A 26,145-nucleotide genomic window follows, 5' to 3' on the forward strand; every position below is an offset into this window, starting at 1 on the left:
GACTGCTATGCTCTAGCCCACCGGTGGAACTGTGGGAGGGTTGAGTCTCTTCACCACTGTGCTGGGTCACAAGAAACTGAGGCGTGGATGACCGGCGGCTGAGCAGACACCAGGTCACCACGAGCATTTCCAGAAGACCTGAGGCCTCTGGTGTGAAGCAATGTAAAGGAAAACAAGGTAGGTTTGGACTCAGGCAAGTGTTTTCTGTGCAGATTGGAGGTGTGGCTCTCACATGAATCTTTACAGCAGAAGCAAGCAGACCTTTCTGCTTAGCCTGAGTCCATGGATTTACAGGAACTTACCAAGACCAGACCACTTTGCTGCTCACACATTACCCAAGGATCTAGTCTAGACTGACGTAAAGCCTCAGTAGGTCTCTGATTGTGGGCTGAGCACCAACTTTATGCAGGCTCCTGTCTTCCTCTCCTTCTCTTGTGTTTCCCTCTCCACATTCTCTCTTTTTATACACCCCTGGCATTGAAGGATGAGGAGGACTGTAATTGTCATGGTAGATATTCTTGTATAGATACATAGTTAATATGAATGTTCCATACATTAAAATAGCTTTTTATTAAAGTAGACAATGTTTGTCTGGCATTTGTATCCATTGTAATAGTTCTATGAAAGAAAATGTCTCTGTCTCCCATGTCTTAGTTCTCATAGGAGCTGCCACTGACTGAACACTTGGCACCTTGGATTAACTAGTGAGCCCCTGAACATGAGCTAGAAGTAATGCTACTCCCTCACATTGATGAACAATTGGAGCACAGAGACATTATGCGACTTGTAGAAGATCACACAGCAGGCAAGCAACTCGAACTCAGGTAACTTGACTGTGGAGCCTCTGCGCCAATTACTAAGTGATCATAGTTTGAAAAGTAAAACATTATGCATCCTCCTCTATCCAAAGAAGCTTTTTATTAAAACCACCTGAAGGAGGAAGAGAGGCCTTTCTCTCTTCTTGGAGACAGTGCAGGGAGGGACCAAGCACAGAGTGGTTGCTGAGTCTGCCTCTCTGTCAACCGACTCTCAGCTGCAGGACTGGTGTGACAGAGCAGAAATTTTGTTCTAGTTGTATTTTGTTTTATTAATTCTATGGAAATTCTTGTCTTATTTTTAAAATTCCTGGTTACCCAAAAGATAATCCACGTTCCAATAAGAAAGATGAGGTGCCATTTCTCATCTAGTTAGTGTCTGTGGTTTTTCTGGGCCCCAAAACAAAACTCTTATATCTGTTGGCCAACAGGGGAAGGCCCTGAAGAAGGCCTGTCTGTCTATAACCAGGCCCTGGGCAGACAGTCAGATATAATTTCCCCTGAAGTTTCAGTGAGACATAAAGGACAGTTCAGTGAGTAACTAGTGTCCCCAAGTCACTTCTTCCTGGGAGAGTTCTTAGCTGCTACATGCTCCGCTCAGTGTTCTGTATCACTCTAACAGGATGCCTTACTCCAAGTGAGGATAACTCTGCGAGCTGCTTTTTTTTTTTTTTTTTTTTTTTTTTTTTTTTTTTTTTTTCCGAGACAGGGTTTCTCCCTGTAGCTTTGCGCCTGTCCTGGAACTCACTCTTTAGCCCAGGCTGGCCTCCAACTCACAGAGATCCACCTGACTCTGCCTCCCGAGTGTTGGGATTAAAGGTGTGCGCCACCATAGCCTGGCTGCGAGCTGCTTTTTAAAGAAAGATAATATTTCCAAAGACAAGGCATCCTTATCCTGCCAAACCAAGGATGCCTTGTCTTTGGAAATAATTGGTTCTTTTAAATAAAACAGGCTTATTTAACTATATTTGTTATTTTTCTGTGATTTATGACACATAATTTCATTGTTTTATATTCTATGATTACTTTAACTTCTTTTATCTTCTGTATGGATTTTTTTCTATTTCCCTCCCTCTGGTACTTTACAAGTTATAAATTTTATCTCTATTGAAGTGGATGCATTTTCATTTTTACCATGCTTATTTAACTCCATTTTCCTGCATACTTGTGGAGTTCTTTATTTGTCAAGTAAATAACCATTCTTAGCATGAGTAAATGTCCTTTACTAAGGAGGGCACAGCATAGGCCAGACACAGTCTCAGCACTGAGAAAGCAGCTATGGGCAAAACTATGGTCTCTGAATCAATGCATTTTGCTTATGCATTTTCAGTTGTATGGGGTGATGCTGAGCATGTAGAATCCCATACTACCACTCTGTTGTCCTGATCAGATGAGGCTCTTTGTAGCTAACAAGCCTCCTCAATGTTGCAACACACATACCAGTTCTTCCCACACTCATCTGCTCATAAGTTTCATTTAAGGTGACTAATGTTCAGATCAGAGCCCAGTATGTTCTCTGAGATGCAGCTGGGAAATGTGAGAGGTCTAGTGAAGCTTTCAGTTTTGCCTGGTGGTTGGAGAAACACTGTTTGATATGTGTGATTCTGTAAATAAAAAGTCAGCAAATTTATGAGAAAAGCTTGTGTGATTTTGTTAAAACCAGTGTTTTCCCTCAATTGGGCTACTTGGTCTGTGACAATTCTTAGGAGCATTAGCAAGTTGCTGAATATGTGACACATCTATTCCAAACAGGTTGAAATCCCCATTTCAAAGTTAAGTGAACTCGTGATTTTTCTCCTAGCCAAGATATCTCATAAACAGGAAAAATATAAAAGGACTACTCACTGTTCAGTCTTTTTATAACTTTATCTATAAATAAAATATATAAATAAAAAGATCTGGTGCATGCTATACCTACTCACAATTTTTTTCTGGTAAGCATCTTATAACATATTAAGGACAATATGTCTTTTAAAAAATAATGAAACTAAGAATCTATTTTACATTTACACATTTTTGTGTTTTTTTTTACCTGTTATATCAATGTTACAATGCATCCACCATCACCAAATAACTCTAAATCTAAACACTTACTTTTCATGACAACATTGAAATTTAGGAGATTTGACAATTTTAAGATACATCTATTTAATAGGAACATTTCACTGGAGAGTTGGATTTGATGTTAAAGTTAACAGTTCATTTTAAGCTATTCGTAATATACAATGATCTTGCATGGTGAATTTGCTAATTCATTAATGTCAGGCTAGTAGTATATTACCTACATGCATAAACAAGTTATACTGCCAAAAAAGAAACTGCACACTTGACATAATTACTCATGACAAAATGTTACATCCTCACCTATTGAGTCAGGCAGCTGTTGCAACATATTGGATGATAGTAAGAGGTCCTCAAGGGCTTCACATCCAGAAATATCCATGTCAACCGTTTCTATCCTGTTTTTTGACATATCCAGGTATACCAACATCTTTAACTTCCCTATAGACTTGAAGACAGTGCATAAACTCAGGGTTAGTTTGGGAAATTTCACAAGGCACTTGAAGCTGTAAAAACCGTGATGTTGTGAATTAATTTTAAAGCCACCATGACAATAAGGAGGATATGGAAGCATTGATCAAATGTACACTGATTGGAAAGCACACTGGTGCATCCATTTCGAAACACAGAATCCCTACACAACCTATATACCCCTAGGTCTATTCTGCACAATTAAAAACACAAGTGCACACAAATGGTCACAGATGCTTTATTCACAGCAGTCAAGTGGCAGCAGCCTAAACCTGCCTCAATGATTGCATGGGTAAGCAAAAGTGGCCTGCCTGCATAATGGATATTATTTGGCAGTGAATGAAGTGTTGAAATATGCTACAAAATAGCTGAACTTTAAAAGGTGCAAGTCACAAAAGACCACACATGTAGAATTACACTCATATGCAATGTCCAGAATGGGTAAATTTATAGACAGGAAGTAGAGAAGATTGCCAGAGATTTAGGATTGCTTTTTAAGGGTGATGGAAATATTCTAAAGTTAGGTTGTGATGATGTTTAGAGAACATTGTGAATCTGCTAAAAAAAAATCCACTGATTTGTAAATGCTTATGAATTATATCTTACTGCAGTGGTTATAGATGAATTCTGAGTCAATGCAGCAGTCAGAATACAACAGTTTTGAAATTTTCCAATGGAGAACTGAGCATTGCATAGTATCCTTAAGGTTTAGATGTCTCAGAAAGATTTAAAATTATAATTTGGGATTGATTCTGCTAATTAGAATGTGGGAGGCAAGGAGGTCTTTGTACTCACAGATAAGGACTAGGGGAACCTGGAAGTTAAACATACAGGTTGTTCCTTCAAAGAGAGGAATACATAACCTGTCATCCACCCAGAAGTCATCCCCAGACCTTTATCATAAGCTCGTTTTTCTCAGTCAATCTACAGAATCCATCTTTATGGAATGTGTCACATGTACTTTACAAAGAGTTTTGATATAATCATGTTTGATCTTTATCTAGCTTACTTTGTTCCTCAAAGAGATTTATGTATTCTTTATTGTGTGTATAGAATTGAGTTAACCAGGAAAGTTTTCACCAAGTTGTGCTGTGTTTAAATATGCCTAAAATGAACTACTCAGTTCATTTGAACTGAAGTTCGAACCAACATTGGCTACTTAGTTATGTTGAACCAAACATCTTTCTTGCCTCTCCAAGATCATTGCTCTGTTGGCCATGGTGGTTACAGAGACCCCTGCATTAGAGGTTCAACATTCTGCTCATTCACCAGCCCTTTCTGAGACTCTCTGTTATATGCTACTATCTGTGCTATGTATTAAGACAACATCATGAGCCAGGCAGATGTATCTGGGAAGAAACTTGTCTGGATGAAGACAAGACACTTTAAAAATTTGAAACAAATTATTGTGAAGTGCAGGCATGTCTTCAGCTCAGACCATTTCTTCTTCCTCCTTCCTAGGGCTGTGATCATAGCTGCTCAACACTATGATAGTCAAAATGAGTTTTTTTTTTTTTTTTTTTTTTTAGGTTTTTCGAGACAGGGTTTCTCTGTGTAGTTTTGCGCCTTTCCTGGAACTCACTCTGTAGCCCAGGCTGGCCTCGAACTCACAGAGATCCGCCTGTCTCTGCCTCCCAAGTGCTGGGATTAAAGGCGTGCGCCACCACCGCCCGGCGAGTTTTTTTATCTTTAGGGAGTTTACATTAGTGAAGGCAACATCCAAAGAAACAATAAAAATACTCTTGATATGTGCATGAAAATTCATGTGGGAAATACTACAGAAGAAAGGGGGAAGGACCAAGACTGTCCAGCAGTTGTCATATGTCAAGAAAGAGGAAACCCAAAGGAATCAAGATGGTTCAGTAAATAAAGTGCCTGCTACAGAAGTCTGAGGACTCCAGTTCAATCCCTGGCACCCATGCAGAAAGCCTGGCATGGTGGTATATGCTTGCAATCCTAGGACTAGGGAGGCAGAGACAAGCTCATTAGACAGAGAGCCAGTCTAGCTGAATCAATGAGCTCCAGGTATAGCAAGAGATGCTGTCTCAAAAGATAAGATGGAGACTGATTAAGGAGGGCACCTAATATTGATATCAGGACTCTACATGTGTGTACCACATGTATATACACACTCATACTAGTACACAAAGAAAGCAAAAGAGGGAACCTGCAAGATCACAGAGAAGCTTGAAAAAGTATGACATGTTGAGAGATTTAATAACTTAGAGTGACTGAAGTTTGCTGAGCTCAGGTTTTCAGGAAGAGGACTGCTGTAAAAAGGAACCCCATGTTGTGAAGGCATGAAAACTCTAACTTGCAGGTAAGAGGAACTATTAAAAGGTTTGTAAGACAGGGAATGACTTGATCAGATCTGTGCTCAGAAAAAAATAACACCAGGGAACTTTCAAAATGGCAGATTCATGATTGGAATCAAGGAAGTCCACTAGAGGTGCTGAACTGTGGGCCTGAGGCATCCACAACAATCATGCATCAAAAATATGCAAAGCTGCTGGGTGTGGTGGAGGAGCTCAAGTTAGTATTTGCATTATAGTGGCTGTTATCCATAATACAGAAAGCTTTAAGACATTTGGAAGGTCCACATGGTTATACAAGCATTAAGACTTCAGCATCTGTGGATCTTGTCCTGTGGTTGCAGGATCTTGGAAGAATCTTCTAGACACCAAGGGACTACTAACTACTGGACAGAATCTTTTCTGTGTAGTAGCCAGGTACCTAAGGCAGTGGACTCAAGGAGGAAGAGAGATGAGCTCAAGGAAGATGTGAAGTCAAATCAAGGGTTTCTAACTGACTGCATAGGGTGGGAGGGTCAGCTCCTAACAGTGGTCACTAAACTTGTAGGTGGACAACAGAAAACAGCTAGGTAAAAGCCTTCATCTTGCTTTGTTTCAGGATGTTTGCAGACAAGTGCCTCATACTTTGATTGCTCAGCACTTCACTCATTTGATCCACCTAGGAACACCTTACCATTTGTCTTACTTATTTGGCAGAGTCTAAATAAACCAGTAAAATTAATAGACAAACACTTGGCACTGAGCTAAAGGTTTTATATTGAGAGTCGTTGGTAGCAAAAGTTCATACAGTATACAGCAGTGACAACTAGAGTTCAGAAGGTCAACCTATCAGAACTAAGGGTTCTGTTAGAGGAAACCATCATGCAAGATGTTATGGAATTACTGCCTTTTTTTTTTTTTGGAATTACTGCCTTTTGAATGAACCGACTGTCTCTTGTTGTAAACTTCTTGTGCAATAACAGCTATGATTCTCCCCATTTACTATGCATTTCCATGTTATGTGTACATGTACTCTCACGATTGCATCTCAATCTTATGGGCACACATAATTGTGAATAGTCTAGAAGATCGTTTCTTATTTAACTGAACAATTTTTATGAATAGAAACATACTAATATATGCTTCATACTAGGTCTATTGTTCCATATGGACTGTAGACACAGAAGTTTTGTTCTCCATCCTTAGCCACTGACAAGGCAAATATTGGCCAGACAAAGTGTCTTCACAGAACTTTCACAGAGCAGAATTGCAGGTGTCTGGCCTTGTTAGATCAACACTCTTCAGAAGGATTATAGTGAACCAGAAGTGATAGTGCAGGTGTCTGGCCTTGGTGTATCTTAGTCCTTCAAGAGATTAACAGCACCTATGTTGTCCTAAGCTTCCTCCACCAGCACCTCCCCACTCTGATTCAAATAACAATTAACACTTTGTATTAATTTATACACCAGTTCTTAATGCAAGATTTTAGGCTCAATAGACTAATTATATACAGGTCCTGAGATTCAGGTGATTAACAGAAAAATGCTGTTAACTGACTAATCATATCTGGATATTATTAATTATATAAAATAGCACACATATTCTTTGCCTTTTTCTTAAATCTCTCATTGGTTTAATTTTTCTCCTTGTAACCTTTGTAACTATCCCTTTAAGAGATAGCCAGAACTTTTTACAACCTGCAGCTGTTGTCAATCACCAATTAAGTTGACTAAGTCTTTGCCAAGTGTGACTCTTATCAGAATACTTCTCCCTGAGAGTTTACTTTGTAGTTTTTACTAACAAGTTGTTAATGAATGGATATATATATATATATATATATATATATATATATATATATATATATATATATACTTGGAGAAAAAAGAAGGAAAAAAGATAGAAAAGACCTAGATAGATATGAGAGAACAGCAAGAAAAGAATTGACTGAGAACAAAGATGAGGACGGAGATGGAAAGAACTAGGTAGAATGATGAGAGAACAGCAGAAGGGACTGAGAGCAGGAGGGACTGAGAGGAGCTAAGTATGAGAACAGAAAAGAAACTGTGTAGATAGAATTGACTGAGAAGAATGAAGCGAATGGACTAAAGAACTCAGTGTGCTTAGATTCATTGAATATCCCTCAGATTGGAATCCTCAGCTGGTTGTTAGACTCTTCCACGGACCCTGGGTGCACACAATATAAGCTGGACCTATTATTGTTTGCGATAGTTTTATATATATTTTATTTAATATTCTATATTTTTGTGACCCAGTCTGCCATGCACACCAGCTACAGTGTCCCACTTTCCTCTCTCCCTGGCCTGTTAGAAAAGCAGACTCTTCAGCCCCCCTCAGATCCGCTCTTCACAGCTGCCTCTAGCAGGCACTCATGCTTGGAGCTTAAGATTGTGAATGAAGTTCCCTAGGAAGCAAAGACAATGACAAGTTCAGCACAGAGTCCTCTTAGAATCAAGGAAAGAGGACAGGAGGGGCAGGGAAGGAAGGAAGCTGACCTGGACATCTGAGGAAGCTGACCTGTGAGGAAGTCCCCAACAAAGCTTCCCAAAAAATTCTGAAGCTGAGCTCCCCAACCCCACAGGTGTCTGAGCAGAGGCTGGGGGGCTGGGTCTTTGTGTCCTGCATTTGTGGATTATTGAAGGAACATTATCCAGAATGGGGTTTTGACCTTGAGTGAGGAGGTCAAATTCAGAAAAGGGGATCTAAAGAGGCCAGAGGAGCTGCATGCAGTGTTTCCAGAAGCTGCCAAACAGAGAAAGTTCTTCATTCCTGAGGACACATTAATACATGCTTTCTATGTGCCATTCCCAGGTTGCTCTGAGAATAAGGGCTGGAACTGAAATTGAATCTGCTTGGATTGAACTAAAGATCTTCCTGTCTCTCAATCCCCTCATTAACTCAGAGCTTCATCCTGCATCTTTAGGTCCCTGTGAAGCTGTGTAGAAGCAGACATTAGAGGAGTTGGCCCTCCAGAACGGAGGAAAAGAAGGCATTAGGTGGCATTTCCCCAGTTCAGAAGAATATCACTTAATAAAAAACTGCCACTTTGCTATTCATGTCCCACCCCAAGGAAGTATGAGTCATGGTAGTCCTCTCTTTTCTAGGAGTAAAGGACTCCATGTGCTTTTGCATTGTTCCCTCCTCTATCCTTTAATCAGGAGAAGGCTTTCATTCTTGAAGCTGCTCTCAATGCTGCCTTGCTATCTCCTGCACTGACCAGCATCTTCCGTGCAGTTTCAAAACATTCTGTGGAAGACAAACAACACTTGGGTGTTTATTGTTGAGTCTTTCAAACCTTCTACAGGCACCCTACCCTGCAGCAAAGGTCTCCAGTTGTTGGGAAGGTCGACTTGCCCAGCACCACTCTAGGTGCACACGGATCCATAGGTGAGTGACAGAAATCACAAGATGAGGAAGATGTCAGAATATTCAGAAACAACATAAATTCATGCACTACTTGGTCAGAGTTTGGTGTATGAACTTTATATTGGGAGTTGTAAGATGGAGCTTTGTAGAAGACGAAATACTTGGTTATTCTCTTTGCCTCTCTGAGTTATAAAAAATGAGTAAAAATACAAGAGTTTAGGCTTCTAAAAGTATATTAAATTAATGTGTTAGAATGCAAGAGCAAGGGAAACAGTGGATTTGCTTTTTCCCCCATACCTTTTCAGAGTAAATACTAAGGGTTATTCATCTTTGAGACTGACTGATAGATAGGACTGCAGACTGCACTGGAAATGAGCAGGTAGCCAAGGTCATGTAGAACTGGATAGCAGGCTGGGTCACTTAAGCTGGGAGGAGTGGGGTATTCACACACAGGGCATAGCAAAGTGTCAAATTAAGGCATACTAAATAAAATTAGCCATGGACCACAGCTGCAATCTAGTGGATTAGATGCAAAAGTTTCAAAAGAGACAGGTTGGACAAGATTTTTTTGTCTCACCACTTACTCATTTACACCTTCAGATTCTGCAAATGTAACCACTGTAGAAAGTGCATTGACTCCATTTCTTACCTGTACCTTCTACAGGTTTCAGAGAATGCATTGACACACACACTATGAGGTCAGACATTGCTGTACAAGAGCAGCAGCTTTGACTTACAGCCCCAGGACTTACTGGCTCTGTGACCTTGGGCTGCACAGAACATACTCATAGGATTTCTTTGAGGATTCAGAGTGAATTTCTATAAGCCAGCGAGGCAGTGCCTCGAACAGTATATGCAAAGTAAGTGGCTTTGAGTAAATGAATATCAAGAAGCTGGTGTAAACTTGCATCTAGGTAACATTCTGACTTTTCCACATCTGCTCAGGAATTAAGAGGTGTTTTATCTGCATTCTCCAGGACTGTACATACACTGGCCTCCTTTCATTCACAGGGATAAGTTCTAAGAAATCCTATGGAAGTCTGAAACTGTGCTTGTGACTCAGTCCTATACAGACTGTGTCTCTCTCTCTATAGTTACCTATGATAAAATTTATCAAGTAAACAGCAACAGCTATCAATGAAATATTAGAACAATAAACTATTAAAAACTGCTATAAGCTGGGCATGGCATTGCACACCTTTCATCTCAGTCCTTGGGAGGCAGAGGCAGGTGATTCTCTGAGTTTGAGGCTAGCCTTGTCTTTAGAACTAGTTCCAGAACAGCCAGGGCTACACAGAGAAGCCTTTGTCTCAAAAAAACCCAAAATAAATAAGTGAAAAATAACTTACCACTTAAATTCATACATTTTCATTTCTGGAATCACTATTATGTGAGTCTCCAAAACAATGTAGTTAAGGGAATTGACTGTAAGATCTCTGTGACTCTGACACTGGCACAGTTTCTGATTATATTAGCAAACAGTTTGTATGAATCAGTAAGCACAGACTTCCTGGTTTGTGTCTGTGATGCTATGGATTTAGCGTTTTCAAAATTAAAAAAAAAGTTTTTTTTTCCTTAATCTTTTTCAAGATATCCCCTTTTCTATGACCTCATGTTTGTTCACAGAGAACAAATGTTGTGTGCACATTAACTTTAAAATAATTTAAAGAAAATTCTAAAGAAGAGTAAAATTTGTTTTGAGGACATGTTAAAACCTCTGTCTTGGCTGAAAAATGATTCTCTCCACATGCCTGGATCCTTAGTCCAGTGACATGTGTGTTGAGGTGGCCAGGAAAGGCAGGTAGTAAGGGATTGGTCTGTTGCATGTGTGAGCACACACTCTTCCCAGTGCATGGCCAGGAACAGCAAGGCTGCTATTGGAAGTCATTCTCTCAGGAGATGGAAACTTCACCAGCAGTCTACCTGCAGAAGCCAACAGGCAAACCTGCTCCATGACGGAACCATCCCTTCACAGAAAGAAAACCTGACTCAGCTTGTGTTGGAAACTGTGTGATCCTTGTGATTTTCAAAGGTGGGTTCTACTGGATAAGAAGCAAACAGGGAAAGCCATTCACTTTGTGGAAGAGCTCTAACAGCAAGAGGGAAGACAGCTGTACAGTTACCTGTGAGAATAGGGTTGCTTTTGTAAAACAATGTGTATTAAAAATTCAACTATGAACTTAGTAGCTTTTAAAATCCAGTGAGTAGAATGAGGGACATCAAGGTAAACTTAACTTTTCTCTTTTTGCAACTCACAAAAGACACAGAACATTAAAAACAAACTCATGAGAAGCACTTGGTGGCTGAAGCCCTGAAAAGTATTAATTTTCTTCCCAAGCACTGAAAATGGAGACATGGGCTTAATGATTAAAAACATAACCAACTTGCAGGAAGTCAGAGCACACTCATGGCAAAGCTTACGTACCCCAGGCAGCACTTGCAATGCATTGTTATCCATCCATAGCTCCCTCAAATTCTGTATTTGATCCAGAACTTCAGGCTGGATGAGCGGCAGAGAGAAAGAGAGGAGAGATAAACCAAATCAGTTTTCCGTGATCACATTAGATGTCATTTCTCAAATCTTGAGCTTTTGTTTAGGAATCTATTATTAATCTAAAAAATTGCAAGTTTAATAACGGACTTCCAAAAAACTCAGCATAGGGATAGTGGACCTAGAATTACCTGGAATCTATCAGAACAATTATAAAAATTAAGACCTATTACCCAGGGATATTAACCTATTTCTTTAATATACTCCAATTATCTTTCATATTATTAATTGTTCTTTAACTACTTGGTAGATTTATTCTTCATATAATGCAAGCCTTTTTCTTTAAAAATTTTAACTTTTATTTATTTTTCATGTGTATGGGAGTTCTACCTGCATGTATGTCTGTGCACCATATGTATGCAGTACCTGTGGGGACTAGAAAGCCTGGAACTGGAACTGGAGTTGCAGACAGTTATGCGCCTCAGTGTAGATGATGGCAATTGAATCTGGAAGAACAGTCAGTATTCTTAACTGCTGAGCCATCTCTCTCCAGCCCAAGTGACATCATCATTTGAAAGCCGTTTTGTAACACTGTAGCTTTACTGTGGCTCTTTGCACACAATTGGTTCTTACTTTGTATGTCTGAGCACCACACACAAATGGCTGTGGGCATAGAGCAATGCAGAACTGTGACATGATAGTCAGGATCTGAGCCTTTGACTTCCTATCTCTTCATTTTTGTCACCAAAGTACTGCTGTTGATGATGAGATGTGAAGCCTTAGAGTGACCCATGAGTCACTTCTCTATGTAGGTCAGGCCAGTTAAACTTTCCCAAATCCTTTTTGCTTGAGAAACCTAGGTCACTCTGGGTATATAAATTAGGATTTTACTGATAAAAATCGTAAAGAAATTTATTTTAAAACATTTCTTGGTACACATATGATTTTAGGATTTTGTGCAAGCAAAAGCAAATGTATGTAATAATGGAAATGTTTAACATAAAGAACTAAACTTCCAGATATGTGATACTGTAGAATTTAGAGCATCTTCAACATTTTTCAGAGTTGATTGGTATTTTGATTTTATAATAATGCTAAGAATGTTGCTTTACACTCACCCCATAGAAAAAGAAAAACACTTGTTTTTAAAAAAATGTTGGAAATTCTATCCCAATCTCAAGCCGAAATTTACCAGATGCATTTTTACAAATGACTTTGTTCTTCTGAATGTTCAGGTCAGTCGTCCTTAGGTTGTTTTTCACTCTTTACTCTTTCAGTTTTGTTGGGTAACATCTAAAATCTGCAGCTCACAAAGGAAGCCTAACTTCAGATTAAGAAACTTTCTTCCACTTTTACTGAAATCTTTTATTTAACAACACACTTGCTTTATTATAAGCCCTTTGGCTCTCACAAGTGGTAAATGTTTTATTCATGAACTTCATAGCCCTTGTTTGAAACCCTGATACACAAAATTGGATGACTGAAATTGCTCAGCACTTGATGAAAAGCCTACTTATGATTCTCTCAGTTGTGATGTACAACATGCCTTGAGATTGTCTAACCTCTTCAGTTAATTTCTTTGGAGACGGAAAGGTCACCTCCATAGGGTTTGAGCCTGTTTCAAGGTTACATTAATTTTATTCTTCTCTGTTTTGTTTTAGAATCAATCCCACTAAAATGCCCATAAAAATTTAAAGCTTTGTTTTAACACATCCACTTTCCATAATATATAGAAAGAAAATGATGTTATATTTCGGTAATTGTTGAATGAACAAATAGGTATTCTAGTGACAATAATGAAAGGCACTACTGAGAAAATGTAATTGATTCATAATTAATTAAAATACTTTAAACCATAAGCTCTTATGAATATTTTAATGTCTATGTGTTTAATATATCCAATTTAAATACTCAGATGTGTATATTGATGGAATAGAGGAAAAGATGACATGATGTGGGGAAGGAGAGCCAATATGTGAAATGATAAAATTAGCATAGCAAGAGAGCTAAAGATGCTGGAATGCTGGCCAGTTCTCAAGAAGTGAAGTTGGCAGAGGCTCGTGTAGAGTCTTAGTGCCTAGACCATGCTCAGAAGTCTGGAAGCAGAAGCTGAACAAAATTGAGAATTTAAGTCAAGAGTGAGCTTGGTATTCACTGTTAATTCATTCACTCTACAGACAGCTCCTCCACACAAGAAGAAACTACAGCACCTGGGAATGTGATCAGACAGTGGCAGGCTGTCCTGTGTTTGCTTCTTTGAATGCCCTATTCCATAGATGCCAGTAGATCATGTGTGAATGACAGAATTTTGCTTTCTCTGAATGCTTAAGTGCAAAGAGGTCTTTAACAAGGTGGACTTAAGCAGAATGTCTGGAGATAGCGCTAGAGGATAAATGGCTAAGGTGATCTAGAGTGGAGAAGAATGGTTGCCACAGACACTCATCTTTAAACATAGCAGAGTTGTTATAAGGAAGCAGGGCTGGTTTCATCTAATTCCACAGTTGGACTAGAAATAATTATCAGAGTCACAGGGACAGAACAAAGTCTGCATCAGTGGATAGGGAATGTCCCCAGTTAGATGTGTCCAAAGGAAATAATCTAATCCCCTTTCAGATAGAGTGGCTCCTCTATCGAATAAACATGTAACTGCCTAGGGAAGCATAAATAATAAAATAATCAATAACAAAAGCTAACACTTGTTGGGTACTCACTATAGCAAGACACTTTTAAAAGTTTTTGTTTGTGTTTTTGAGATAGGGCTTCAAACATGCCAGGCTGGCCTCAAACTCACTGTGTAGCCAAGGATGACTTTGAATTTCTGACACTGATATGTCCCACCATACTCAATTTATATGATGCTGAGGACAAACCAAGGTCCTTGTGCATATTTGGAAAACTCCACCAACTCAGTGCAAGCCCCATTAAGGTGTTTTTCCACAGATTATTTTCACTAATGTAGTTTTAATCAATCATTGAGGGAGATGTCATTGCTGATAGGCAGTAGGAATAACATTGAAGACTTGGGCTTGGGGATGGACAGATCCAAGCTGTCACTTTCTTGGCTAAGGTTCTTCATCAGTACTAGGTAATGACAGCAGCACTACCCTCATGGGGAGACTTCTAAGAGTTTTTGTTTGCTTACATCCAATTCTGTTGTTACAGCAAAATAACCAGGGATTGGTACTCTATGAAGTAAAGAGGTTTACCAAGTTCCCAATTCTGGTGCCTACAGGCCTCTGTTTCATCAAGGACAGAAAAAGAACTAAACACAGAATGAAGGAAGGGAAAATTCTAGCTAGATTCCTCTACAGTCCTCTGGGAACTAGCTCCTCTCCATATGAGGACTACATTAATTTCTGTCAAGGGCAAGGGCTTCAGTGACTTAATTATCTCCAGTCAGGCTCTATCTTTGAAAGGTTCAGTCACCTCTCAGCACTGTCACACCTAGACTAAGTTGTTGAAAGATGAACCTTTGGAGAAAATGGTTCACTCATGTCCAAACCACTTGGTGCTCAGTGCTTGGTGAGTTAGCTTTAATCTTCATTTCGTAGGGATCAGTGCCTAAAGAAACAGATGAATGTGCTCCAAGTTATATAACCATCATATGAGGAAGGCTAGCCTGATCTTAAAGTCATATGAACTATGATGACTATGTTTCAGGAGCAGAGAAACATCCTGGGGAAAATGACAGGTGGTTCACATGTGCATGGTGTCACACGTCTCAGGCAGAGACTTTTAGTAGGAAGAGGTCAGATGCCTGAGTTTTGTTTTGAATCTTTTGACAAATTCACTCAGCATTTATTAGATCCTATCACACTTCAGAATGGAGAAATAACAACACAGTATAGTCCCCTTGAGAGTTGTGTGCAGATAGTTCATGTTTCCTGACTTGGTCAAGGAAAGCAATTCTGATTTCAGATACCTTACTTTACAGCACCACCATTCACTTAGACCTCAAATTTGTTAACTGAGCAAGACTCTAAATTTAAGAGTCAAAATTATGTAACAAATGTACTCTCATCTCATATTGTGAACTAGTTTTATTTTCTTTTTCTAAAAACTGTAGCCATTTACTTCTTCCAGGTTATATGTTTATGCAGTTGGGAGCTATGTCAATGTTCTCACTCCTGTTTGTAAAGTCTTCCATTACCCAAAGATTACAAACCTTAGATTATATAGAACATGTCACATCTGACCTGTGCTTACTCCTTGTCCCCTCCTGGTGCCCTGTAGGCATGAAGAGTCCCACTTCCCAAAGCTTTTATGTTTACTACTGGCATCTGGTCATCCTGAGCCTATTTGCTGGTCCCTGGCTGGCACAGACATCCTCTCTGCTGTTGATATCCCACCCACAGCGACGAGCATGTGACACTGAGGTGCAGGAACCCAGATATGAACTCCCTTGTGACCTTTGTTTCCCACTCCCTCCAAAGCAACTTATTTGTGGAAATGCTCTTAAAAGCCCATTTGAATTGAACAGAAAAGCAACGAATGCTCATAATTGGTAGTGTCTTCAATTCCTTTTCAGTCACTCTCTTGCATAACACACTGATTGCCATCACAGTGATCATTATCACTCCTGCAGTCTCAGTTGTGAAGATACCATTTGTTGACCACTCCTCCTTACATGGTTGTTTAACTTAGCCCAGCACCCCAGAAGACCCATATAGCAGTTACCAGTGCATCTTATCACAACTGTTCTTATTCTCTATTGGCCTCTCTCCTTCCTTCCCAAGTGTAGATGCATTATAAACAGTTTTTCAGCATATCATTTAGCAAACTCTTGGCACAGTCTTCTGAACTTAGCATGGGTTGAACAGGACTTTCTGCCTCTTCTGCAACCATACCAAGATTTGTTGGAGAAAGTTACAATTTGGCTATTGATTTCCCTTTATATTCCTGACAAATGCCTCAAGTGGGGATTGGAAGCTTGCTATTCAACCGTTGTCCTCCAGGAAATTGCTTCTCACTCTGAAGATGACGATTTTTTTTTACCCTTGTCCAAAGTGTCATCTTATTCTCCCTCCACTCCCACTACTGCTCCCTGAAGTGGTGACAGTCCAGGCAGGCTGACTCTAGCCATCTGAAACTTGAGATTAGGGTCTCATGTGCATTAGCAGACACATTTCTAAGACAGTTAGCCAAGACATTTATCTTGCTGTACAGATTTCCTCTTTCTTTTTTTTTTCTGGTGCCAGGGGTGGTAACTCACTCCTCTAATCATTACTTGGCTAAGGGTACAGAGTATGACCTTGATTTAAAAATAAGACAAAACCAAAACAAACAATGGTAAACCATTAAAAAACCTAAATAAAACAACAATAACAAAAAACCCAATCACTGCCCTTCTTCATCTTAATGTCTGAAATGCTGAAAATATTTAGATATACTCTACAAGCATTTTTATCACTACACATTTCTAAGAGCTAACCTCCGAAAATATAGAAGCTTTTATTTCTTCTGCACCAGAGAACTATATTTTCAATTTAAATATTTCAACAAATGAAAAAAATCAGTTATGTTCTTCTTGGTAAACCAAAACCATCCTTCACCCTGAAGAGTTCCACACTGGCAGTTGTAAACTCTGGAGCAAGGCATGCCTCTCTGAATCCCTGCACTTAAACCATGCACCTCTTGCAAAAATACTGGCAGTGACCCTTGAAGGTCATGATGATGCACTGAGAAAACAAGATACCTTAGTGAACACTGTGTAATTCAGAACTGGAGTTGTCTTCAAGCTGGCAGTTAGGCAGAGAAGGCTGTTTATTCTATCAATCTGTATGCATCTTGCCCATTTACTGGAACAGAAAATCTCAGAGGAATTGTGTCACCCACCTGTGATCAGTGAGCATCTCACTGAATGAAAGCAGGAGTCAACATGTGCCTGCATTATCTTTTCTGCCTCAGGGTGCACAGGATGGACAGATGAATGGCGATAGATATATAATCCAGAGTCAGAGATTGTGGCAAATGTTATAATCATAAGTGCTAAAGGAAATACTAAATCAGCTGATACTACTAGTCTCTCTGCCCAAGCACTCCATCACAGCTATTGAAAGCAAAGAGTGCATATTTTTTACATACCTCTGCATATTTTTAAACATACCGTTGTTTCCACATCACTTAGCTGCTCTTTCATGATCTCAGTCTTACCTTTCTCTGTATGAATTCTCTCATGTGAACAACACCAATTAACAATAAGTTTTAAAACTTGGTTTTAAATAAGAATTGAATGAACTATTTGCCAGGTGTATTAATGTCAATACAGTTCTACATCAGTGCACCTAAGCTATCCTCATGATCCTGCATTGACCCCTTTGCTCACCCCCATTTGAGGGTTAGTTGGTGCTGTATGAGTTAGTAAAATTATAATTTTATTGGCATAATCTACAAGGATCAAGGTTATACAACTCAAAATTACATGCTCAATTGTTTTTATTGTAATATTTTTCCTTTGTTTAGTCAAACTTTTATATTACAAATGAGCAAAGAGTTTTTGGGTTGTAACTTCAACCTATGACAGTTACAAACATGCCAGTTTTGTTAAGCCAATATGCATTTCATCAACCTCAAATAATACATGTTCTTGGCTACATAATTTTTCTAATATTTATAATTCTGGAACTCTGGAAGAGTTATCCTACATACTTTAACCTTACCCAGCTTTCTGCCCTCACTTGTAATAGAAACTTTGTGTCCTGCCTCTCCCTCTGTATAAAGCACTACTTCTTTTCTTTGCTGTGCTGAGCCCACTCATCCTTCAGACTTCAGTTCAAGATCACTTCTTCAGGGAAGCCTTTGTTTGCTAGAGCAAATTTCAGTAGAAACTTCTGGACACATGTCACGTCTAGAGCCCTGCAAGTCTGAGTCCAATAGTTAAAATGTGTTTTCCTCTCTAAATTCTAAGTGAGTAGGACAGCACTATTTCTCTTTCCACATTACCTTGTACTGTTAGGGCTTTCAAGAGGGATCAGTGTGGTCATCTGAACTACACCAAGTATAAACTTTTACTGAATACTTAAATTTTAAATAATGCGTTCTGCTCAGTATGGACAATACAACAGAGAACAAAATATTGACAGGAAACTTTATCCATTCATCCAACAATTGCTAAATGAATGAATGGATGGATGGATGGGTGAAGCTGAATGATACCTGCCCTTCAACATCGTGTAAGAACAAGCGCTAACTTGGGCTTTGCCTCAGCAGGCTGTCCGTAGGACTCTACAAGCAGTCAGTCAGTTGCTAAAAAATTGCTGAGTGCACACATGAGTTGATCATAGATATATGGGCTGCTGCTATGTTCTAGTAACAAAGAAATATATATATATATATTTATTATATATTACATACACACATATAGATATATAATTTATAATCCTTTCGTAGCAAGCTAGTCTTTTCTCCATCTGTGAGCAGGATGTTATTATATTTTTCTAAAGCTTTGTTTTATTTAGCACGAGCAATTTAGTAAGAGTTTGCTAAAAATTCTTATGAAAATCATATGAAAAATGTTGCTCATATTTCTTCTTGTAGCATATACTTTGGTCTACTTTCTCCTTTCATATGGAATTGTCAATAGACACTTGGACAGGTTACTTCTTTATCAGTCTTATATTTCTGCTTGTGACACTGTGGTGGATAAATGCCAAGTTATCTCTATGGCTCCCTTGTTGGTCGTCAATCACATCAAAGACACTTTTTCTTTTATTACATGAAAATGAAATTAGAGCTTATGCTGTGGGAAGGTACCTAGTCTCATTCCTCTGCCCCACCTCCGGCTCTTGTTGAGTTCATTGTGTGTACTCCTCAATCCTTACCCTTTGATTCTGTCAATTTCCTGACCACCATGCTCTCTCTCTTCTCCACACATTTTAAATACAACTTATCTTTCAAGGGCTACAAAGTCCTGTACCTTGAAGAATGTGCAGTATTTGCTTTCCTCATAATTCACCCTATGAACACACCAATTCCAAGTACCCCAGCACCTACTGTGGTCAGTGATCAGCCCATATAGTCAGGAAGTGAAATGATTAGGTTGTCATATGACCTCTTCTCAAGATGCCTGTCTCTCTAGGAAACAAACTTTACCTGAGGGCTAGGGCATACTTCATACTCTGTAAGTCCCTCAGGATGGAGACAGTGTCTGGTTCATGGCAGGATTAAAAAACAAAACAAAACAATAACAACTGATTAAGAGAGACTATTTTCATTCGCAAAAATCACCCCACAACAAGCAAAAGGACAACGTGTCGCCTGGGTTTTCTGTGCTCTGCTGACCTCAGCTAGGCGGATGCGAAGACTGCCACTTGTCACTGTTGACAATCACATACATTATTATGCTGAAATGTTTGAGTCTGAAAGTTAGTATGCAGAGAGTTCTAAACCAGGGTAACCTTATGACAAGTACATGCTTATGTTTTGTTAGCTGTAAATATTTTCTTAAATTATAGTTCTGTCTTATTAACATCACATAAAAATGTGCACCTGGGGTGGGGAAGAGCAGCAGCTACCCACAGAGTCAGTGGTGATCTCAGCTGTGACGGCAGATGGGGCCATTACCATGAGGATGAAATGATTTCTTCAGAGTTAAAGAACGGAAAGGATCAAGTCGACAGTGTGGCTGTTTGAAAGAGTCTGGAGGAAGTCGCAGTCACTACCTCACTTCTGCAACAAATGTCGTGTCCCAGTTGTGCAGCAAATCACCAGGAAAGGGGAGCTATTTCCTGGTGACCCTTCCTGTGTTTGGCAGTCTGATGTGCAACACGGTGGTGAATAGGAGGGGCTCCCTGACACTGTGGAACCTAGATTTTAAAGTTTTGTTAATCATGGAGCATAGTTATCAGTTACGTTATTTGTGCATTTGTCATTTTACACACTTTTCTGTAAATTCTGCATAATTTCCGTACCTGTATTTTTATACATAGGCCAACTCTGTTGATGAGCCTCAGATGTTCTGCACAGCTCAGGAGTCTTTTCTAGAGTCCTGAATCTGTATTTCAGCTTTTGGCTGTTCCTCCTCCCTTCTCCCCTGTGTGTTTCAAAGTTGCTCAAACTCCATGCTTCCAGAACTGTTTTATTTCCAGTTCCCTTTCCTCTCCAGCTGTCTTCCTCTTATCTTTTATGCATACTACAGCCAAAGCCACACACTAACTTTCCCCATTTCCTCGTGTTCTGAAATCCACCTCTTTCCCTTCATTTCTTCCATTTTCACTTTGATTCTGGAAGCACATTACTTTTTAAACTATGACTTTCACATATTACTGGCTTTTTGTCTGTTCCTACTGAAATTATAGCTCTGATCACAACTTGAGACACCTATAGTGAGTTAGTAGTGAACAGTTATTGGTAAGTTATCTTTCATATCAGAGTACTTTTTAATGTGCAGATGTGAACATTAGGGTCTTGGCCTTTGAGACAGGCTTCCATGCATGGTTAAATGTTAGATTCTTTCGTGATATTAAGGACACTGCTGGCCTGGCTGCAATTCTTTCCCCTTTCTCCCTTTTTTCTGCAAAAGGTGGCTATCTGGCCCCAAGATCACACAGTCATCCCAGCTGTCTCACATTCTCACTTCTATGCCTTCCCTAGGCTGCCTCTCGTCCTTTCTACTTTCAAGGCTTTCTTTTCTCTGAATTTTTCATGTCTTTCCCAGTAGAAGACAGCTTTCAGCTCTCCTATCTTATTTTTTGTCTGGCTTTCTGTTAGCTGCCTTACTCATTTGCATGCCTCTTATTAGACTTGGATTTCTAACAGGCCAAACCGTGTTTAATTAATCTTTGGAACCTCAGTTCTCACAGAATATCTACATAAATAAACATAGGGCAAATGTGTGCTGCATGGATAAACAGCAAGCTGACTCAAGGCGCCAGAGGGATTTGTCTACCATTGCTCCCCAAATCCCACTCAAATGACAAAATCAAAACTAAACTGAAAGAAATGAAGGGGAAAATGCTGCTGCTCATGAGCAGGAAATGCAAGAGGCTAGAAACTGAGGAGAATTTGTAGAAGCAATAAAATAAGTAAATTTGATTACCTTAAAAATTTCAGCATCATGTACTTGTGACTTCATAAACCAAATGGACTCTCTGGGAAACCAGAGTTCTTTGATTCCACTAATGAACTCCAAAAGTCTATGAGGATTACTACTTCTTCTGAGAGGGAAAAGTCCTAGTGTCTATTAACACAAAAAGCATGTGCCCTCCCTACCTGTCCAGTTCAGCAACAGGAAAGCAAAACAGTGATATGCTAGGCATGATGAGTGAAAGTGAGATATTTTAATGTAACTTCCATTAATTTCTCTCATGATGTGGTGGGCTATCCACAGGCATGCTGGAGAGCTGGCTGAAAGGAGGCTCTAGGGAGATAACTTGACACAGATTTGGTGGACTGTCACCGTATGTTCTGCAATAATTTCTGCAGATGCTTGGTAGGAGTTATTTGATTTAGAGTTCAAACTCCATGGGATCTTCTGGCAATACCTTCACAACTGATTTAGAAACTGATCCCTTCTCCTCTCTACTGTTCTGGTCCCCCAGGCATTCTTGTCTTTGCCTAAATATGGCAGTGATTTTCTTACTAGCTTTCCTGACTCTACCTTGAAAATTTTCTCCCTGAGAACCTTTTTGTTCATGCTTAATATAGTAGTGAAGTTGATTACAGTAACACTGTGTAACATAAGGCAATCCATATGTCAAGAGGAAAAAGACTTAATAAGAGTCCCAGTAAAGCTTTACTGACTCAGTTTCCAAAGGGCAGGGGTTTTCCTTTGCCAACTACTAGCTCATTTCTACCTCCTCTTCCCACTCTACTCTGTCCTTCTGGTCTTGAATCCTTTAGCTTTGCTGTTGTATTAGAGATATGTACTACTTTCCAGCCTGTGGATATGCGCTACATATCCACATGGCTTTCTCCTTCATCAACTCCAGGGCTTTACTAAAATGTCACCGTCTGTGTGAGTCTTACATGCCCTTCTCCTTGTTACTTTTCCTTTATATTTCTTTTTATCATTTTCAGTGTCTTTTAGTTTTGATTTATTGTGAAGTCTGAAGTCAAGGAACTTTTCTATATTTTATGTACTAAATTTAGATATTACCATTTTGGCATGTAAATCCAGAAGGTGTAAGTCTGAATATGATTTTTAAATGCACTGGTTATTTTCTGGTTAATTCACAATGCTACATATAACCTAACACTTCTGGCTCTACTCCAGGACTACATAATATACCCATTTTCTCTGAAATGTCTTGATTGTGAACTTAAACTCATATTTAACACAGTTTACTTCAGTTCCTTCAAGACTTTTTAATTCTTTAATTTCCCTGGTTGAAAATGTTGCCAGAATCACTTGTTCTTTATTAAATTGAAAGAACATGCCCTCTCATTATAAAGGTAGATTGATCCCATTCATAGTGGCCAGTCATGGTACTGCAGTAATGAGAAATGCCAGCAGGAAAAAGCTCCTTTCTTAGCAAACCCAGTTAAGGTGACTTATTTTATTGCTGTTTGAAAGCACAAAAACAAGTTTCTTTATTTGCATGCTTGATAGTGAAAACTATGAATTGAGATTCTATCTCAACAGATGTTGCATTGGAGACACTGTTGATCCCCATTAGATCCTCTTATGAAAGGAGTATCTGCTACTATTTTCATTGGAAAAATGTTTTTAATGAATCATTCATCAATGATTTATTTAAAGTTCCAGAGTTAGTTGGTATCTGAAGGTTTCTATTCCTGTGATAAAGTACCATGACCACATGCAACTTGGGGAGAAATGGTTTATTTTTATAGCCTATCATTGAAACAAGTCAGGGAACGAATTCAAGCAGGAACCTGGAGGCAGGAGCTGATGCAGAGGCCATGGAGGAATGCTGTTCACTGGTTTGTTCCCCAAGGCTTGCTCAGTGGGCTTTCTTATAGTACTCAGGACCACCAGTCCAGGGGTGACATCATGTACAATGAGCTCGGTCTTCTCACATCAATAGTCAATCAAGAAGACACATTAAAGTCTTACCTACAGGCAGATCTAGTGGGGACATTTTCTCAATTGAGTTTTCCACTTTCAAAAAGGGTCTATCTTGTGTCAAGTTGACACAAGACTAGCAAGCACAGGTGACCTCTTTTCATTTTTGACACACAAACACATCATTATTCAACTAATATCTTTCCTTTTCCATTTATCCCCAAGATGGTATGTTAATATTAACAACACAGTATAAAACATTCCAACTTTTAAAGTCCCAAAGTCTTTAAAAATTTAGACACTTTAAAAGTTCAACCTCTTTAAAATAACCAGTCTTTCTAAAGTTCCAAAATCTATCTAAAATTCTAAAGTATTACATAACCATTGGTTCCCATATAATAAAAGTAAATTAAGTACTTTCTTACTTCAAGAATAAAGAACCGGGGCACAGTCAATAATCAGATCAAAGCAAACCCAAAGCCCAGCTATATAAAGCTCAACATCAGACTGCTGAGACTCATGATTCTGGGCTCCAAAGGGCTCACCACAGTACACATAGCACATTTTGTAAGCTCAGGCCAGCTCTACTCCATACCTGCTGCTGTTCTTGGTGGTAGCCCTATGGTACTGACATTTCCAAAATGCCTGAGTCTCCTGCTACAACTGGCCTGGTTGTACTTTTACCAGTTGCCTCTCAGGATCTCTTCAGGTACTCTGACCCTGCCACATGGCGCCAAGCTTCAACTTCTTTCCATGACTCCTTCAATTCTGAGTCTTCTGCTGCAACTGAGGTTGCACTTTCACCCAAGATCTCTTCCAGCTTTTCTTCAAGGACTCTAGCTCTGCCTCATGGTGTCAAGCTTTAGCTGCTCTCCATAACTCCTTCAAGCCTTCAAAATTATTACTATCTGGGTGATTCTTAAACTAGCAAGTTTAGCTGCCAGCATGAGATACAGCTTCAGACTCCTCTGCCACAGCTTATCTGTGCGGACCCTGAGGAAATACTCCAAGATTTATGATCCTCAGTAACGCTGGTCTTTACTTAACCACTTCTAATTTCTCAGTTCCAGCTAACAAACAGCATCAATTGTCTCAGTAAGGCCAAGGATTCATTTCAGCGGTGGTGGTGGTCTCTTGTTAATCATGGCTGACTCTTCATCTCCAGCTGACTAGAACCACAAAGTCTTTTTTTTTTTTTTTTTTTTTTAACAGCAAACACAGTTCTTTACTTTAAAGCCAAATGTTAAACGTACTCCAGGAAATGGAGATAGGCTTGGCAGGTAACCACAGAGTCTTTTTTTTTTTTTTTTATTAAATCAGCCCCACCAGGAAGGGTAAAGCCTCAAGAGCCAAGGGAAGGGCAGGGAGTGGGTAGGTGAGGGTGGGAGTGGGACATTTTCTTTTTTTTTATTAGAATTTTTTTTTTATTTTATATACCAATCACAGATCCCCATCTTTCCCCCTGCCAACTCCATTCTCTCCTACAAGAAGGTAAGGTCTCCCATGGGAGAGCCTGGTACATTCAGTAGAGGCCACAGAGTTTTAATTCAAAATACCAGATACATGACCCTGATGGGATCTTTACTTCCCTCTGGAACTTCACAGTTCAGGCTTCCAGTGCCTGCTTTCTTCTCATCATTCTTACCTTCCAAGGTCCCCCAGAACAGCCCACTGTACACTGAGCAGTTGATGGCTTTTCTAGTTCAGTGTTCATATGCCACCACAATGGGCAGTTTCTCAATTGAGGTTTCCTCTTTCAAAAACTCTATCTTATGTAAAGTTGACACAAAACTAGCCAGCACAGCAGGAATGGCCACAGTTTTGTATTATGAAGCTTCTTACATAATCAGTTTGGAAAACTGCCTAATATTGCTCATGGGGATTGATTCCTCAAAAGACAGCTTGTCATAAAATACTTTTTCAGATAAATGGAAGTGTTTCTTTCACTTCCATTACTGTCTAGCTTGAATCAAACATTTCCTGCATAAACAAAGCCATAATTCTGATGATTAGAATGGACTTAACTGTTTGCTTTTAAATAACCAAAGGATTCATTCCAAGTGCCAAAAGGGAGCTGGGTGTTCTGCTAGGCCTGGGAGAAATTTCTGGAGAAAATGTTGCCAAAATCTAGTCATCAAGGATTTCTATTGTTCTCAGGACAGGACTAACCATCTGCCTATTAAGCTGTTGGTTTTCCAATAGGAGCTCACTCTTTTATATCTACTTTGGAAATCTTGAGTTTACCACATTTCTTTTTGACAGGTGAGTCTGTGTTGACTACCACATACATTATATAGGGCATCTTGGAGAGAATGAGAGGCTGGAAAAAGAAGAGATTTTCAAATTTTCTTCTCATTATTGTTTCATCAGCAACATTTCTTCATTCCATGGTGACAGTGAACACTAGTAAGACAAGTGCAAAAGTCACGGTGCCCCTCAGAGTCACAGCACCAGCAGGTAGGCACTGCTCCCAACATTCTCAGCTTCAGGTTCTCAGTGTTCTTCACCTGTTCTGTTCTGTTTGATGTAAGCCGCTTCCTGGAGCTGTCACTTATGTGTCCTCTCCTCTGCTTTCTTTTCTCCATGGCATAATTAGCAACTCTTTATTCTAAAATTTTCTGTGAAACAATTGATACAGTTTGCGCCCCTGGCACTCCTGATTGAGACAGA

General features: G+C 39.4%; 1 protein-coding gene across 14 annotated transcripts in view; it reads right to left on the bottom strand.

Moving 5' to 3' along the window:
* The window catches only part of Lrrc7 (leucine rich repeat containing 7), a 477,706-nt gene that overhangs the window by 130,280 nt on the left and 321,281 nt on the right, over positions 1-26,145 (bottom strand). For all 14 annotated transcript variants that reach the window (XM_052730896.1, XM_052730897.1, XM_052730901.1 and 11 more), the window contains 2 exons: positions 11,448-11,522; positions 3,180-3,324 (listed from right to left, as the gene is read on the bottom strand). In XM_052730896.1, coding sequence (XP_052586856.1) covers positions 3,180-3,324; positions 11,448-11,522 — 220 coding nt within the window. The remainder of the gene's footprint in view (positions 1-3,179; positions 3,325-11,447; positions 11,523-26,145) is intronic.

This window comes from Peromyscus californicus, unplaced genomic scaffold (genome assembly GCF_007827085.1).
Source record: "Peromyscus californicus insignis strain IS unplaced genomic scaffold, ASM782708v3 Scaffold_9__1_contigs__length_137607984, whole genome shotgun sequence".
Taxonomy (NCBI): Eukaryota; Metazoa; Chordata; class Mammalia; order Rodentia; family Cricetidae; genus Peromyscus; species Peromyscus californicus.